General features: G+C 39.2%; 1 protein-coding gene across 1 annotated transcript in view; it reads left to right on the top strand.

Moving 5' to 3' along the window:
• The window catches only part of KIF26B (kinesin family member 26B), a 312,864-nt gene that overhangs the window by 93,983 nt on the left and 200,886 nt on the right, over nucleotides 1-17,995 (top strand). The window contains exon 3 of the mRNA XM_049830857.1: nucleotides 1,749-2,282. Within this exon, the coding sequence (XP_049686814.1) occupies nucleotides 1,749-2,282 (534 nt within the window). The remainder of the gene's footprint in view (nucleotides 1-1,748; nucleotides 2,283-17,995) is intronic.

Below are 17,995 nucleotides of genomic sequence, written 5' to 3'. Positions count from 1 at the left end.
CAAAGGTTAAGGGGGGGAGGGTTGGTGCAGAATCCAGTTACTGTCTTCCTGACACACTTTGATACTCTGACCCCCTTTGTGCATAGAATAGAAATGACCAGCTTGAGGCTTGATCAGATCTCAGCCTCCTGTTGTTTCCCATCAGCTTATATGACTCTCTTGGGCTTCTGGGGCTAGAACTGCTCTTTTGCTGCTGTGCATAAAGAGGCACTATGATTTATGAATCAATTAATCACTGCATGCTGAGGAGCTGTTCACGGTAGTTAAACAGTGAAAATAAAATGCTTGAGTATATAATAAAGACGGATCATAATGAATATGACCCTCTACCAATGAATTCTCTCCCTCCCTATATTATACCCCTACCCATTCTTTCCCAGCACAGCCAAACTATCTATTTGTCTATCTTGCTTGTCATGGGGTTCATCAAATTACTTGATAAGGGTGGTGTTTGTGTGATTTTCCCCATGCACTCTTCCAGTCTGTTCTCAGTTTGCTGCTAAAGCTGCCAAAGCCACAAAGATGAAGAAGAAAAAAATAAGATTCTGATACTACCAATTGTAAACCTTTTTGAGTAGTCATAAAATCCACCAATAAGTCCTCAAAACTTAAGGAGGGGAAGGTGAAGTCTGCCCTGCCTGGTCTGTAAAACCAAAAACGTGGTGCGAAATTTCCAATAAATGTTTCCATTACATAACTGTCACTATTTGCATAACACACACCTCATTGCTGTGCATTTCTGAAACTGCATGATACTGTTAAGAACTAGGCAAGTTTGGTGGTAAGCCCCTGCTAAGATTGCTGTTTGCCTTCACAACTTAGTGAAGCACTTTGCAATTTAGGCCAGCATTCAATGACTGTAGTCATGTCAGGGTGGCGTATTGCTCTGTGGATAGCACCACTGACATTCAAAGATCTACCCATGAGGTAAGGATATGAGGCAAGAGGTTTTAAACCTGATTGCATGGTTTTGCACCAAAACTATGCTTTCCAAGAAGAAACTTGTTCTTTACAAATTATTGACCCTATATATGTTCTATTTTCTAAATAAATTTATTGTTTTATTTTACATAATACCCAAACTAATGGTAGAACATTTCATTAACAGAAAAAGTTTTTTTTTCTGGCTGAAAAGTGTATTCTTGGTAAATGAAATGCTGAAAGGCTCTCAAACTTTATCAAATATTGATCTGTTTTGAATTCTGAGAAGGATTTTGGGAGAGTAATGATACGTCTGTCTTTTCATTTTTTTTCTTTACAGCAGGCTTTGAAATTTTACATTTTTGTTGCAGAGTATTTCCTGGATTTTCTGAGTACCAAAAGCTGGTATTGATGAGTAGGTGAATTTGTAAACCTTGCTACAAGCCCACTGGTTTTAGTGGAGTTGCTCTTGATCTCACCTGTGTAACTAAGAGTAGATTTCATTCAAGCCAGAAATTAGGTGCAGTGGTGTGAAGCAGGTTAATTGATTCTCTCTGCCATGCATTGAAGCTTGCAGTTGAATTATAATATTTGCCACTTATCAGTAAAAGTAAAAGAATTTTCTCTTCCCAACACAAATCTAGTTTTTCATTTTTGTTCAGCTCTGCTGCTGGCATATGTTGACTGTATCTAATGGCCTTTGTTTGCATTCTAAGCTTATCTCATAAATTGGCTTTTGAAATGCACAATCAGCAGTAATAACGTTTCACTGTGGTAGCCATGGTTAAACATTTCTCTCTCCCCCTGCTTCTCTGTTTGATTTTTAGGACCCAGGTTTCTCTTCGGTGATTCATGACAAGCTCCAAGTTCCCAATACTATTCGTAAAGCGTGGAATGAGAAGGACAACAGATGTGATGTTTGTGCCACACACCTGAACCAGTTGAAGCAAGAGGCAATTCAGATGGTGCTGACCTTAGAGCAAGCTGCCAACTCGGAACATTATGATGCCTCGCCAGGCTCTCCCCCACCTCTCTCCAATATCCCCACGTTAGTGAGTCCCAGGCACATGGGCAGCCTGCAGCCCAGGGACTGGGCATACATGCCTGCTCCTTATGCTACATCTAATTATACAGGCTTTGTTGCCAACAAACACAGTGGAAAACCCAACAGTCTAGGAATTGTCAATGGAGTGGAGAAGAAAAATGGCTCTCCTGGACACCAAGCCAAGGTCAGCTTTCAGATGGCCACCAGCCCCAGCAATGGTAACGTTCTCAACTCTGTGGCCATCCAGGCTCATCAGTACCTTGATGGCACCTGGTCTTTGTCAAGAACGAATGGCGTCACTCTATATCCCTACCAAGTAAGTATTTTAAAATAACAAAACATGTTTGTTTTCTTCCCATCAAAGCTTGCACAGACATGTTAACACTGCTTGTGCCTGTTGCGTAGAAGTAGAGCCATTCATAAAGTGAGCACCAGAACAAGGAGTGCTATGAATTCCTGTTTCCCTGACAGGGCACTGAGTTCGGGGAGACACAGATTACAACCAGTATTAATTAGAACACCTTTTATTAATTCAGCTGTTGTTAGTAATAGAACCAAGCTGTTGTGTTTAATAGCAGGTAACTATTCATACAGTATGTGCAATCATTCCCTCACACAGTTCTCACTCACTCCTCTCGCTCATCATACTTGGTTGGAGCAACAGCTGGGAGCCAACCACACTTGCTTACTCACAAGTGGAAAGTGGCAGTAGTGTACCAGTGACTTCTGGGTTGGTATTCAGAAAGTACCCAGAAGGTCTTTTGGTTCATCATGTGTCCATATGATCCTGTAGTCTTTGTGTACCTATAGCAGGCACTACCTTTGTTGATGTGTTCTAAACTACATACATTCTTATTGATGCTAGTGTGTGCTGGTGGCCTTTTGCAGATTCAACTGATTCTTGGTGGTTTGATTTGTATCAGTTCTCATGAATTCAACAGGTCCACTAGTCTCCAGAGCTTAGCAGTTCTAGGGAGAATTTCATGTACTTCTCAGCATGTCCTTTTCCTCCTCTTTGGCCTGATGTTTTCTGGTATACCACACCCATAAGTATGTGTAGAACCCCTCCACACCAGCTGGCACAGGAGGGGTTTTTGTGACAGGAGTTAGGCTTTCTGATGCACTTAGCTCCAGGTGGTGGGATTTTCAGAGTGCCCAAGCACTTGCAGATTATGACATAAGCATATTCTTTCTGAGTTCTCCCAGCCATCCTGTTGGCTTCCTTAGGCACATAAATATCTTTGGAAGTTGGTCTTTCTACTAAGTTATGAACAGATTGCAAGATAGGTCCCTAAATTAATATTTAACATTTATCAGTATGAGTAACTGGTATTACAGCCAGAAAAAAATGATGTTATTCATAAGCATTAAGATATTTTCATGCACCAAAGAAGACTTGGTAAAACCAGAACTGAACTACAGTTACTTTATCTGGAAAATATGTGACTTTATAGTTTTGTGGATTTATGCTCTAGTGAACCTGAATCACATTTGGGCAGGTCAGTATGTGATCATAGTTTGATCTAAGGAAAAAAAAAATATTTCTCATCTATGTTTCATCTAAAAAAAACCCCTCAACAACGCACATTAAGAAAACTGAATAATTATTAGTTGTGTTAAGAAAATCAGTTCAGTTTTATTGCATTCACAATCTTTTAGGTTCATCTTCTATGAAAATGTTTTTTTGCTTACTTTTTAATAATGTTCATAGTTCCTAGATGGTTCATTTTGTCTTACAAATATTCAGTAAGGAGTATCAATTGTTCGGAACTTCCCATTTTGGCTCCAGTTAGATTAAGGACTGTTCCCTACCATTTACCACTCACTTCAATAACCTTGCAATAGAAAAGACACTCCACAAACAAAAAAAACCCAAACAAAACCCAGACAAACTGAAAAAAACCCAAACAAACCTAGCAATGATGGACTGTGTTGATACTAAGTTTTATATTCTCTTTAAGATTCCACCTTCAGATGTTAAAATTCTGACTTTACTCAAGTGTCACATTTAATTGTCCAGTCAAGGAATAATACTGATAGCTTTTGTCTTTAAATGTGTTGAAAGGATTTTAGTGTTTGGTTATGTAGTATCCATATCGGACTGGGAATTAGTCAAGTAAGAAAAAAAACTTTGAAAAGTATTTTATTCGTAATTTGAAGTAGTAGGAAGATGCAGGCTTTGCTTTTTCTGCTTTTGTGTACAGAAACCAATCTTATTTGCTACACATTTTCAGAACATTTTAGATCTCTCTCCCATATAAATATATTTTTTGTTATGCACTTACAGAACTACTGGGGAAGAGCACTAGGAAGATGAATGTTATCTTAATTAGAACCCTTCTTGATCTGAAGGCGAATTAAAAAAAGAGGTGCTAGCTACAGTTGTCTATATATTAATTAAATTTTCTTGCCTTCCCTTAACAAGTGATTAGAAAAACCTCACTGTGCATTAGCTAAGAGGAATAAAAAATAATTTCTTGGGATAAAAAGCCTTGCACTTCAAACAGAGAGGTACAGTACCCTTTTACATCATAATCTTGTTAAATTGATGTCCAGGGAGAAGTCAGTCTCTTGGCTCTAGACTTAATGGCGCCTGTTATAGACACCTCCCATTGTAAATTAGCTTTTGTTAGGCAGTCTGGATAACTTGACAGAAATGGTTGAGTACCTTGAAAACTGACCGTGTTTTCTTCCTTGAAATATCACCAAAAAGAGAAAACACTAGTTTGGAAATGAAGTTCTGTGGGTCAGAATTGACTCATGGCAATTTTAGGCACCAAAAAGTATTCCTATTGTTGTAAGTTCTAGGATGTTACTTCCTTCCTAGGATCCTCCCTTCCAGACTGCCTAAAATTAGAACCTTGTTATGGTGAACGAATTACAACTTTTGTTTCAGTTCTGGTAGAAAAAACCAAACAAAAAATATGAAGTGAGTGTTGTGATATTGTAGGGCTCAGCTGCTGCCATAGTGTAGGGCGAGTCTTAAATGACATGCCACTATTCAACTACTTTTGCAGAAAGAGTAATCACCATCAGGAGTAAGTAAAACAAATGTGAATTTATACTTTACCAGATTTAGTAATGTATTATATGTTTAAAGTCTGAAAAATAGGAGAAGTAATACTGTCTTTAACTGGAGATGCATGTCAGATGTAAAAGAAACTTTCCAGTAATTTCATGGAGGTATTATGGGAACTCATCAGTAGAGTGTCCTAAGAATAAGTCAGAGAAATAACTGCTAAGAATTGTTTAGGCAAAACTGGTCCCACCTGGAGATTAGGAGATGGCGTAGATGACCCCATCAGTCCCCACTGATCCTGTTCTATGTGATTCCATATTTAGCCACCTCTTGACAGAAACAAAGATCTGGTTCCAAAAACCTGTGATGTCCACTAGGCCTGGGTCACAAATGAACAGCTGACATTGTTTTCTGTAAGGGGCTGAATCAAATTTTGCTGGTAAGTGGCCCTCTTACAAAACAGGGAATCGGAGGCAGGGAAAGGCAATTGATTGATCTTAAACATAAAGCATGGCCCATCAAAACCCTCCTACAAACTCTGATATGCTGAAATGGTTACCTGGTCAGGGGAAAAGCAACCCCTTTCTGTTGAATACATATAGGAAAATACCAGCCAGAATTCAATAGAATTTGATCCAGAGTCTGAAAATTGTGCTCCTTCAGTCATCAGCAGGTAGCATTTGTATACCCTGGGGATCAGACTGTGTTTTAACACTTGTAAAGGCTTCTGTTGATCTCCCTATCACTCAAAGGGATTTCAATCCTTCCCTGCTCAGAGAAACTCATTTAAATTGGTGAGTTTTTACCTGAGAAGGGCTGTAATTATTTGTTCAGCTGCTAACGTGAATTACAGGATACCACAGTGTTAAGTACCTTTCTGTTGCTTACCAGTTATTACACAACGCTTCTAAAGAAAAAGAAACCTTTGAGCCTCAGGTACTAATGTAGGAGTCGAAAGTCCAAATACCTTGATGAAATTATTTCTTCTTGTAATTTTTATAGAGAATGTGATACTAAATAGAATGCATAACATTCTTATTACTTTATTATCCAAAGCTGCTAAAGCAACTAAAACAAAACCACCACACTAAAGAATAAGATAGATTTGAGTCCTTAGTAGTTCAGACTGATTTAGGGTTTGCTTTCAAAGGGAAAGGAGTTGAAAATAGTGACTAGATTAAGCTGGTTACACTAAAACACTTTTTCTGGTGTAAAAGCGCTCCGTTGTTTAGAAGTAGTTGTTCCTCTTAAGGGTGCCCTCTTTTAACCTAAATTAACTGCATGGTTCTCAAATGTTGTGCCTCTAAACGGAAAGCATGGCATTAACTGCATTGTGGTGTGAGTTGCTGTCATGGTTTAACCCCAGCCAGCAACTAAGTACCATGAAGCCTCTCTATCACTCCCCCACTCAACCGGACAGGGATGAGAAAATATAACTAAAGGCTTGTGGGTCGAGATAAGGACAGAGAGAGATCACTCAACCAATTACTGTCACGGGCAAAACAGACTTGATTTAGGGAAAATTAACTTAATTTATTGCCAATCAACCAGACTAGGGTAAAGAGAAGTAAAACCAAATCTTAAAACACCTTCCCCCCCTCTTTCTTTTCCTGGGCCCAACTTCACTCCCTATTTTCTCTACCTCTTCCCCTGCCAGCGACACAGGGGGACAGGGAATGGGGGTTGGGGTCAGTTCATCACACGTTGTCTCTGCCGCTCCTTCCTCCTCAGGGCCAGGACTCCTCACACTCTTCCCCTGCTCCAGCCTGGGGTCCCTCCCATGGGAACAGTCCTCCATGAACTTCTCCAACTTGGGTCCTTCCCACGGGCTGCAGTTCTTCATGACCTGCTCCAGCGTGGATCCCTTCCACGGGCTGCAGTCCTTCAGGCACAGACTGCTCCAGCATGGGTCTCCTGTGGGGTCACAAGCCCTGCCAGAAAACCTGCTCCAGCGTGGGCTCCTCTCTCCATGGGGCCACAGGTCCTGCCAGCAAACCTGCTCTAGTGCAGGCTTCCCACGGGGTCACAGCCTCCTTTGGGCACCCACCTGCTCCAGTGTGGGGTCCTCCGCGGACTGCAGGTGGAGATCTGCTCCACCGTGGACCTCCGTGGGCTGCAGGTGGACAGCCTGCCTCACCAGGGTCTTCACCACCGGCTGCAGGGGAATCTCTGCTCTGGCGCCTGGAGCATCTCCTCCCCATCCTTCTTCACTGACCTTGGTGTCCTCAGGGTTGGTTCTCTCACACCTCACTCCTCTCTCTGGCTGCAATTGCACAGAGGATTTTTTTTTTCCCCTTCTTAAATCTGTTATCCCAGAGCTGGTACGACCACCTGATGGGCTCAGCCTTGGCCAGTGGTGGGTGCGTCTTGGAGCCATCTGGCATTGGTTCTGTCAGACATGGGGGGAAGCTTCCAGCAGCTTCTCACAGAACACACCCCTGTAGCCCCCACTACCAAAACCTTGCCATACAAACCCAATACAGCTGCAGAACATAAAATGGTGGGCATTTCCTCGATCCTCTACTTACCTTCCTGGATCTGCATAAGAATCTTTTCATGTCTTTAAGTAGATTATTTAAAAAGGCAAACAAAAAAAAAATTTAGCACAGCGTGTTTGGTAGATCTGAGTGACAGGAAGGTAAGAAAGAGCCAGGGAACTGGAAAAGGCGAGCTGTTCCAGAAACAATGTGGGTCATGAAAGGGACAGATGCATAACAAAATGTGGCTGTTGATGTGGGTGAGCACCTCCTGCTCCAGACCTTGAGGTCGTGAAGTTTGAATTTGGTAGGGAAAAAGGTAGTGCATGTAAGGATTTGAGTATGGGTATTGTGAACATAATGATATTCAAGGAAAAATTGTTCCTTTCTCCCCTGCACTTAAAAAGACCCTTTTGACCAAAAGTTCGGAAAATGAGATCTTAAACTACTGAGAGCCTCTTGGCCACAGGCGTAATGATGTCAAGCCTATTCAAAGAGTTATCAAAGGCTTTGTTTGTGTACAATTGATGAAAGCCTACAGTATGTGCTTTCTGCTTCCTCTTTATTTATAATGTGTGTTTAGAAGAACACTGTTCTCTGAGAAAATACCAGCTTGTTCTGGAGTTTTGCAGTGATGTATGATTTGTTTGGAGTTTACTTAGGTCATGGCTGTCTCATAACACATCAGTTCTTTCAGGCACAGGCCTTTAAAAAGAAACTGGTAATGATTAGAGTTGGGCATAAGATGGAGAGTTCACATACAGAGCCAATGCCTGTGTGTGGGGGGTATTGCCATCCAGGATTTTGATTCCAAGCTTTTTTTTCCCAAGTCTCTGCCGTCTAACTTATTTCGTTTCCACTTGTTGCTGTTTCTATCGCTTGTTAAAGTGTTCAGCCAGTTAAAGCTAAAATGTTAATGATTGCTGCAACAGTGCCAGGGTAATTTAAGTACCTTTTAAAGCATATAATGCAAGGTATAGAAATGAAATTACTTGCTCCATCTGTAGACTACAAGAAGAAGAAATTCTATAATTAATAATTATTCTATAATTATTCCATTCTATAATTATTCCATGCTTCCTAGAAGCAGACCTATTTTGCCCGAGCATCTTACCAACAAAATAAAAGGAGATTTGTATACTCTCTCTTCTAGTACCATTTTCTTATGCGACCACACACAACTCAGTATGAGATACCTAAAACAGGAGGTATTTTGCATTTGTGCAGTTAAGTTTTGGTCCAGAATTTTTTGGATGGCTTATGTTTCAATAGCAGTTGAATGAGAGCCACATTTGAGTGTGATGGCTCCCTGAACATAGTAGAAAACTTTTTTCCTATTTCCTATGTTCCTTGTTCCTATGCAATCTCATGAATGTTGATGCTGAACAAACGTGTGCAAATTCTTGCACTGATTTTTTTTTTTTTTAAATTCTATGACCTGGACTCTAACAAACTAACTCTATAGCGAGACTGTAGACTGAAAGTGCAGAAATTTTATTTCCAAAGATTGTTTGACTGGGCCAAGAAACAGATTGTCAAATTCATTGGCACTGAAATTATATCTCTGCTTAATTATCTCTGTTGCCCTCTCCCCCTTTGTTGTTACCTCTGAAGTAGCTTTCCTCTGACTAAAAGCCTTTTTAAACCACATCACTAATAATTAGATATGACCCTACTGAAGCTGGTGTATGTCATCAGCTGACATTTTGCCATGATTGTTTGATCATTCAGTTTGTATATTAACAGGAGTTGGCTATTTGTATTTCAATTCTCCTGTCCACCCTCTCAACTAGCAGTCTAGTTGTATACCGATTCTCTAATATCATCAAGAGGGGAAACTGAAGTCTATGTGAACTGTAGGAGGGATTTCTTTTTTGAATTACTCTGGTCTGATTTGATCTCTTACGGCATTTTAATGCATGGCTTAATGACCTTAGAATGATTACTTTTCCCCTTCATGATACTGGGGTGACCAAGGGAAGAAAGAGGTAAAGGCTATCCCATGGACTGAAAAGAGCTAAGTAGGCTTATCCTATGAGTATGAAAACCCCATGACTCAACTGTGATGTGAGGAAGAAATCTGTGGACTATTAGAGGAGTGAGTTAATCCTGTAAATTAGTGAAAGCCAGAAGATCACAATTAGTGAGGATTTAGTGTCTTGGTTTCCTCCCCTGTAGCTTAAGGATTTTGTCCACATGTGAGACTAGTTTCTTTTCTGAAATAATAGCTGTGCTGATTGCTTGCATCATTGAACAAAAGTATAAACTGAGAGGAGGGGAGATGTTTTAACAGTGAGAAAAATGATGTAGAGGTGGGATGGAGAGAGGGAGAACACAAAGTCATACATTGACACAAAATTGTCCCTTTATTTCCCACACTGTATATAAGTAGGCACAGAATCAGAGAGAGAAATGGTCATCTTCTGCTTTATTTCATAGCTCAAGAACAGAGACAGTTAAGTTAAAAGACAGCCAATTTGGAAGTGAGAAGAGGAAATATGCTTTTCATGCAGTGTACAGTTCTGTGGGACTTACTGCCATGGAAATAGTATTGAGGCCAAGAGCTTAGGAAAATTCATAAAAGGATTATGTGTTTATGTGGGCAATAAAAAAATGCCTTCTTTCTGATATTAGGATAAAAAAAAGGTAAGGGATAAATTTCCATATAGCATAAGGCAATTGGTATCTTACATTCTATGGAGAAGGCTTCCTTTAAATGTCCCCAGTCTATGGCTAAGGACTGGAATTCCTGAAAGTACCACTGAAGCTTTCCACCACAGGTGTAACTGGGCTGACTGGGAGAAGGATACTGATGTACTTAGTCAGCTCTTACACTCTTTGTCCCTCTGTTCTGAAAGTGGCTCGTGAGTGGCAGCTGAAGAGAAAGCCTAGATTAGAGCCTGAACCTGGTGAAGGATAAACACCACATGACTGGTGCTTGTGTTTTGGATGGAGGCCTGTGATAAACAGATTAGTGAAGACTGCTTTTCCAACAGTTTAAACAATGTTGCCAGAGTTCAACATAAGTGTTCTACATTTCAGAATTCTTTTAATATTTTTTTTTTTTAATTTCTTACTCAAGTGTGTGAAGATTCATGGCTTCTAAAAACTCTCTTGGGTTGAATCATTTATATGAGCAACATGTTAGTCTTTAACACTGCATAAAGATTCAGTCCTGTGGCTGATATTCCTCCTGTATCTTGCTACTGGTCAGCATCTGTTGCAAGAAGAGAGAAAATAGAAATGTACAAAACCAACAGTAACTCATTCTAACTGAGATGGGAAGGAGGGGATGACAAAAGAATTAAAAAGCAAATTTTTAAGTTTCCCTTTAGATTCCCAAGGGATACCACTCAAAGAAGACACAAATCGATGTATTGTCTCCTTGACAGAGACATTTATTTCTTACATTGTTTTACGTAAATGGGACATAAAATTAAGATAAGGTTTAGGAACATCATCATAAATTTTTTTTTTCCTCTTTGTAAAATCCTGTTCTAACCTTTTCTTTTGCTTAGAAAAAGATTTGGGCTTTTAAATATGAAGAATTGTATTACTGTGCAAAAAATAAATAGACAAAGCCTTTTTCTTTGATGCTGTGCTGTGCTTCTGGGAAGTAAGGAATAAATAGCTGGAGGCTGATGTAACTCTGAAATGTGATTCCACACAGCTATCATGTAAAACCATTGTTTTCTCTAAAGTGTTTCTGAGCTGGTGTCAGAAACAGAGCATCAAATTCTCTGTTGGGACAGCTCTCTTTAATTCAGTGGATTTGAGTTAAAGTGGTTGGTGTTCCTTTATAATCCGGAGCATTGTTAACTTGAGAGGTAGGTGTTGTCAGATAAAATATATCTGGGGCCAGACTGTCTTCTGTCTCACTCCAGGATGATTGCTTTGCAGTTGACATGGCCATATTGCTGTAATATAGGTAAGAATGAGATCAACATCAACCCTGTAAGATCTGATCAGCCAGAGAGTGAGAACAGCTGTGGTGATGGGAGTGAATATGGTGTCTTGCACTCCAAGTGGGCTCAACTTCCCTTTGGGCTGGTGGAATGGGAAGCCTTTTCCTTACAACTCTGGCCTGACTGCATGCTGAAGAGTCTGTTGGACCTGCTCCTCCTGACAATGAAAGCAGAAGGCTGGTTGTCCAGCAGCTTTTGAACTTTGAATGTGTCTAGCTGTATTTTATGAAGACTAAGGAAGGATTATATCTCTACAGGGTGAGAAAAAGCCCCTCCCAGCTAGTGAAACCATCTTTTAAATCTATAGACTGCTCTGAGGAGAAATGAAATTGCATTTCACCTTTCACTCTCACCTAATCTCTCTGGCTGAATTCAGAACTGCTCCGAAGGTTGAAGGGGAAGGGAAGGTAACAAGCCCTCATCTTCCAAGGGATTGGTTGATGCTCACTGTGCTTAATGTCACTAGCAAATCTCAGCATAAGCATCTGTAGCTCTTCCTTGTATGGGAGCACAAGAGTCACTGTTGCACGTGCCATTAAGGTATCTGAGGACTTTGTTTTATAAACCAAGAAAGTCTCAGGTCTGACTGGTAGCTGTGAACATAAAGTGACTAAGCTGTAACCAGTGCAAGGTAATAGTTGTATGGATGGGAGTGCAAGTTGTTGCGACAGCTCTTCGAATCAAATACATGTGTCTGTCATGCTTCAAATCGTTTGACTTTTTTTGAATTTGTGAAAGTGGCATATATATGCGTTTATTAAATAGGTGGCTAAATTTATGCCCAGGCTTTTGGCTAGTGGAAAAGACAGAAAAAGAATTAAAGGTTGGAACTATGCTTGATGAAATCGCTTCTGCTTTCTTAACTACGTTGTGGCTGCATTGATCTACAGTGAGTGCAGCTTGGTGTCACTGGATAATTATAAAGCACACCTGTGATGTGAATTCTGCAATTTCTTTACATCTTTTACTGCACTATCTATTACTTTGCAAGAAAGTCAAGGCTATTACTAAAAGCAGAGTTTAGGCCTAGTTTTGAAAAAGATTTCTATTTTAAAGCATAGAGAGTGATATTTTCTTTCTTGTAAGAGACAGATAGCTGATAGATAGGGTTTACTGTTGCTTTTCTTCCTGGCAGGTTTTAGGCTGCTGGAGCTAGGCAGTGTTGCTGTATTTAGACACAAATCATAAGCACAGTCATCTCTGTTTTATTCCTGTATATTTTCTCAAATAATACAACCAGCTACTATTCAGGTGACTTAGGAGAACATCACAGCTAAGGGTTCCTGACAAATTACAAGAATATCAGAGGGTGTCCTAAAGCTTATCTATTTTATTTTATTTTTAGGTGTAAATGCTAAATAAACAATCAAGTTGTTTTCAGGTAAATAAGTGCTTTAGAAGGAAAAATCTAGTTCTCATGTTATCAGCTTTGCATTATTCTCTGCCCTAGTCAGTCATCACAAGGGGCTTTGCCTCTGTAATCCTAAATGCCTCGAAGTGCCATTTGCAGCCAGGATTTAGTAGTGATGCTGATTATCTCCTGAGTGTTGTCTTGCACTTCAGAGCCTTTGTAAAGATCCTTTTAAACATTGCCAGAGACTAGCTTATCAAGATTTATTCCTACTTATATAAAAGTAGGTGGAATGCAGACACCTGCCCTGATGATTTTGAATGAAATTCAAGATTTCTGGAAAGGAGTTATGTGTGTGCAGGTTACGTACATTATGAGATTTTTCCAAGCTCAGTGATGTGGGTTTCTGTTTCCTTTTTCATCTACTGCTCAATGACTTTAATCATATATTGTGACTATCTGCCTCTTCTCCCTGCCTCCTCAGTGCTTTGTCTCTGAAGCAGGGACAGTTGGCACTGCTGCAAGGGACTGTTAGTTCTGGGGCCTCTAGGAATTTTATGATATAATGAATATGAATAATAGAGCACATTATTCCTTGTATCTTCTCCAGTAAAGGTGGTTTCAAGTGTGGCAGTTGAGCCTTATTATAGTTTGGCTTCCTTTTGGGTGTGAGAGCGAGAGTGTGGGAGGGCAGTTACATATTACATACAGGCATATTAGTTACAAATGCTTAACAGAAATACTGGAAAACAACAGATTGCTCTTCAGTATCCTATTTAATGTGCTGGATAATTTTATATAAATTGTGAGGAAAAAAAGAATTTTGTTAATGTATTGCTGCTAGTGTTCTTGTGCCCAATTTGAATACATAGAGTAGGAATGCCTCTTTGTAATTTCTTGGAGAATCTGTAGATGGTACCACAGAAAGCCAAAGGGACCTGTCAGTAGCCACAACTCTATTAGACCAAGAGAATGGTTTGTGCTTAGGCCATTAGAGAATTTGCTTCCAAGACTTTTTAAATGTTGTATGCACATGGTGGGGAGGGGGAAAATGAAATTCTACAAGGAAACGTGATGTAAACTCAGCTGAGAGAGAGCTGGAGTGGTAACTGTATAATATTTTGCAGACTTTAAAGTCCATTCCTGTAAAAGGACACAAAATACTTTGAGCATCAAAACTAAACCTTTGCAATACCTTTGAATGAAACAAACTTTATTATCCCATGCTTTATGTGTTAAGAAGCAGATGTACAGGAAAGTGGAAGGATATGCCTGAGATGGGGGCTATGCAGTTTGCGAAGAATTGAGAAAATAACATTTTCTTCTGTTACACTTGGGACAAAAAGGGCCATCTTATCATTTGGTATGTGGAAGTTAGATTTTTTTTTTTCTGTGCCTGCCTGAAAGAATCACTATCAGAGTGGATTATGAAATGGAGCCATTATAAAGGTTCACAATAATTTGGAAAAACTTTGGAAACAGAAGAGACTGACTAAAAAAATCTTGCTGGTTGATTGTTTTTTATCTTCAAATATGGCTTGAGCTGGAATTTTTATCAGCTGCACAGAGTTCATACACTTTACCATTTACAACAAGCTGCTACTGTGCTTTCTGAAAAGAAAAAAAACTTGAAAACAAGGGCCTTGCTTTACAGGGATTCACTTGAAAGCATGCCCTTGGGAAAGCACAAGACTATAGAAGTTTTAAATTGACCTCTGAAGTTTTTTGGTTTTAGCACCATTGAAATGTATTCTTTCAAAAAGCTTCTGAGTCCAGGATAGTAAACAACAAGTCTTCCTTCTTGTTTACTCTGCTTTAATTTCTAATAGAAGTAGTTCTAGCAAATATTAAAATTCTGTCATCCTCATATAATGCTCTGTTTCTTCCTAGGGAACATTCCACAATGCTATTCTGTTGGAAAATTTACCTCTGAAACTGTAAACTTTTTTTCTTGAACTTTCATAATTATCTATCTCTGTTGGATAGGACTGAACCCTGTGCACAGGAAACCCACTGTTTGTAGGGGACACTATGCAGCAATGGGTATTTTGGAGTTCTAGTCCTCTGGGTTGGTCGCAAAGCTAGTCTGCATCTGTTTTACATGGCTTCTGTTACTGTGGCCATTGTGAGCTGAGCAACGTAGTGGTGGGAAGTATTGGGAGAATTATCCCTGAATTTTTTTGGTTTAATCCATAAATAGTATGGAGAATCTAATGGTTTAATGCATAAATATATTCATTCCACTTCTGATTTTTTGGGGCATCCTCAATCTGGTTTATTTATTTGTGTGTGCATGGGTTTATATATAAAGACACACAAATATATCTTTTCCTTCCACTTCATTTCCTCTAGGAAAGACTCTTATGCTGCTTTTCCAAAAGAAATTGCTGATAAACTTCAGGATAGATTCTGATCTGAAATCAAGTTCACTCCACTGGTGACAGAGCATCATCATGCTTTTGCCTTTTTGTAGCTATGTGCCATTCTGCTGATACTAAGAAAAATCAAAGAATCGGAGTACACTGAGTTCTGAAAGCTAATGTAGAAGGGGGAGTGTTTCAGCCCCTGTTAAGAATACACACTAAGCTGCAGTTTTAGAAGTGTTTCAGGCTTGGTTCTTTATTATCCTGCATATGGAATAGTGCTTTACGTTTTGGAGCTAGTTCATGCCCATCTTGTATTTCCTTTGTCCTAGTGTAAATGACTGTGCAAGCTGACTTAGTAAATGCCTACAGCATACCTTGTGAAGAGACAGGTGAGACCTTTTTCTTCAGTTATACAGATGATAACACTGCACTTCCACTGAGCTGTAGTCAGTGATCATTCTTTTGGCATGTCATTATGGAGCAGAAAATCAGTCCATGATGCTCTATTAAAAGTTAATTAAAATAGAATAAAGACTTCCTTTCAAAAATTGATTTAAAAGTAGCTTCTGAAACTTTTACATTACAAACCAAGTAAACAAGTTGAAGGGGAAAAATCCAAAACATTTCATATGCAAATAAAAATTCTGTGTGGAGTGCTGAAAGCCAAAATGAAAACTGAAGATAACCAGGAGACATTTATTACAGTTTAGAATGGTTTACTAGAGTTTAGGCATCATTTCAGATGATGAGCCTGTTGTTTTTATATTTGGACTTCATTAAATGCATTTAATTAAATTTATTGTAGATCTGTTTTATTCCCAAGGGGCAAGTTAATGTAATCTTGCTATTTGCTTATAAAAAAGTCAACCAATATTTCCTGCACTGATTTTAATCACTGTTTATTTTTAGACTCTAGTGAAGTGTGTTTTGTCAGTTTAGTTTATTGTGCAAACTCCTTGGGACAATGACTTTTTGTCTTTGTGCCCTATGTAGAAGAAACTGTATATTCTTTGTTGCTGTGTTTTGTGTTTTTTTTTTTTTTTAAAAAAGAGAGATAAAAGAAAAAATAAGTAGAGAAATACCATTTGAAGGTTATTTAGGTTGACTTTTATTAGGAAGAAGTAAATGTAGCTATAAGACTTGACTGTATACTTCCAGACAATTTTCTTACACAGATATTCTCTCTTAACCTTCTGACTTTTGACTGTTAAGATCTTTTAAGTTTTCTCAGGTAGTTTTTGTTCTCTCCTGTCTCTTAGGGTGTCAACAGGAAAAGTGGTCAGGGTATGTAATGGAACAAGACTAAAAATTAGCAATTGTTAGTGGTAAAAATTAGGAAATAATAAGTCTACAAGGAGGCAGAAATTAAGAAAATGACAGGGGCCTTAGATGATTCACAAAGTACGAGTCTACCTGAGATTAATGTACCACAAAGGCAGTAATTTATAACAAAAACTGGAAGAACTTTCTGTGTATGTGCTGTGAACAAATTTTGCTGTGAAAGTATACACAGAGTGTACCTATGAGTAAAGAGTAAATAACCGTCAGTATTTACTGTGGGCACTGCATTCCGAAGTTAAACACATTGTGTAGTAAGATGCATAACACTTTGCATATGACTGTCATTTATTTGTCTTTTACAGCCCTTCTCCTAGACAGGAAATGGCTGATACGAGATCAGTAACACTGCACGGAGTCCACCCTTGGTTTGATCTGAGTTCTGTTTTACCGGAAAATGAACCTTGATTAATCAAGTGGTTATTATTTGTCCACTCAAAATTCTCATGACAGGTTATACTGATGGAATTTGAAAGAATATCATCTTCTGAGGAATGGCTGCCATTTGTTGGTACTGCAGGTTATGGATGTTCAATTGTTCCCTCTCCTGCTTTTTCAGAAAGGGCTGTAGGGCACAGCCAGACTAGAGCCTGTGCCCCTTCCTCTCTATTATTCACTTTTCAGAACTGTGCAATTTTGAAAATATGCATGTCCGTAGTTCATATCTTCCTAACTGAGCACTGATTTTTTTTTTTAATGCCACTTGAGAAAAGTAAAGGACTTATGTGTCTTGGCAGTGTCTAAAAAGAAGGGTCATCTAAAATCAGTGGTAAGGAGAAAATGCTGTTCTTCACCTGACCTTATTTAGCTGGTTAGTGCAGATGGGGATTGGTATCAATTACTCAGTCTGCAAGAGCATGTGCACTAAATTCCAGCTGAGAATGGACAGTCGGCGTGCTTAAAGTTCTTAGTGTACAAGGGCCCTAAGGGAAAACGTGGGAATACGATCATCATACTGTAAAGCTGTCATAGTGAAGATGGATTATGATGGTTCCTGCAGACTAAAATGCAGATTACATATACTGGGGAAAGATCATTGTGTGCACTTGAATTAAATACTAGGTCTGCTTCAGCTAATGTAATGTTGAGCTAGCGCCTGGAAAACCGTGCTCAGCTTGGATCCCTTCAAGACTTGTAAATCGAAAATGGCCAACTGAAACAATTTTGATTGAAAACCTGTTAGAAGTTGCAGCAAATGAGAGGAGGCAAAACCAGGATTAGCTTGGAAAATAGAATTAGACTAGCAGCATACGTAAAAAGCTGAGAATGTTTGGTGCTGTGTAAGAAAGGTCCATCCCATTCAGCAGAGTATGTAGCGAGTGTGCAGTCTGATGCTCACAAGCTGACCTCTTTGTGGCACTGAAAGGGGACCAGAACAGAGAGAGACCCAGTTCCTAACGATTTATAGTATGCACCAGCAGAGCTTAATTTGATGTTCAGTTGAGGATGAGCTCCTCCTCTTTTTTGCTTTTGTTAGCTGAGAGGGCAGTAAATCTGGAGCAAACAGAAGACA

The sequence above is a fragment of the Accipiter gentilis genome, chromosome 28 (assembly GCF_929443795.1).
Source record: "Accipiter gentilis chromosome 28, bAccGen1.1, whole genome shotgun sequence".
Classification (NCBI taxonomy): domain Eukaryota; kingdom Metazoa; phylum Chordata; class Aves; order Accipitriformes; family Accipitridae; genus Astur; species Astur gentilis.
The sequence above is the reverse complement of the archived record's forward strand: the minus strand, read 5'-3'. Positions and strand labels throughout refer to the sequence as shown.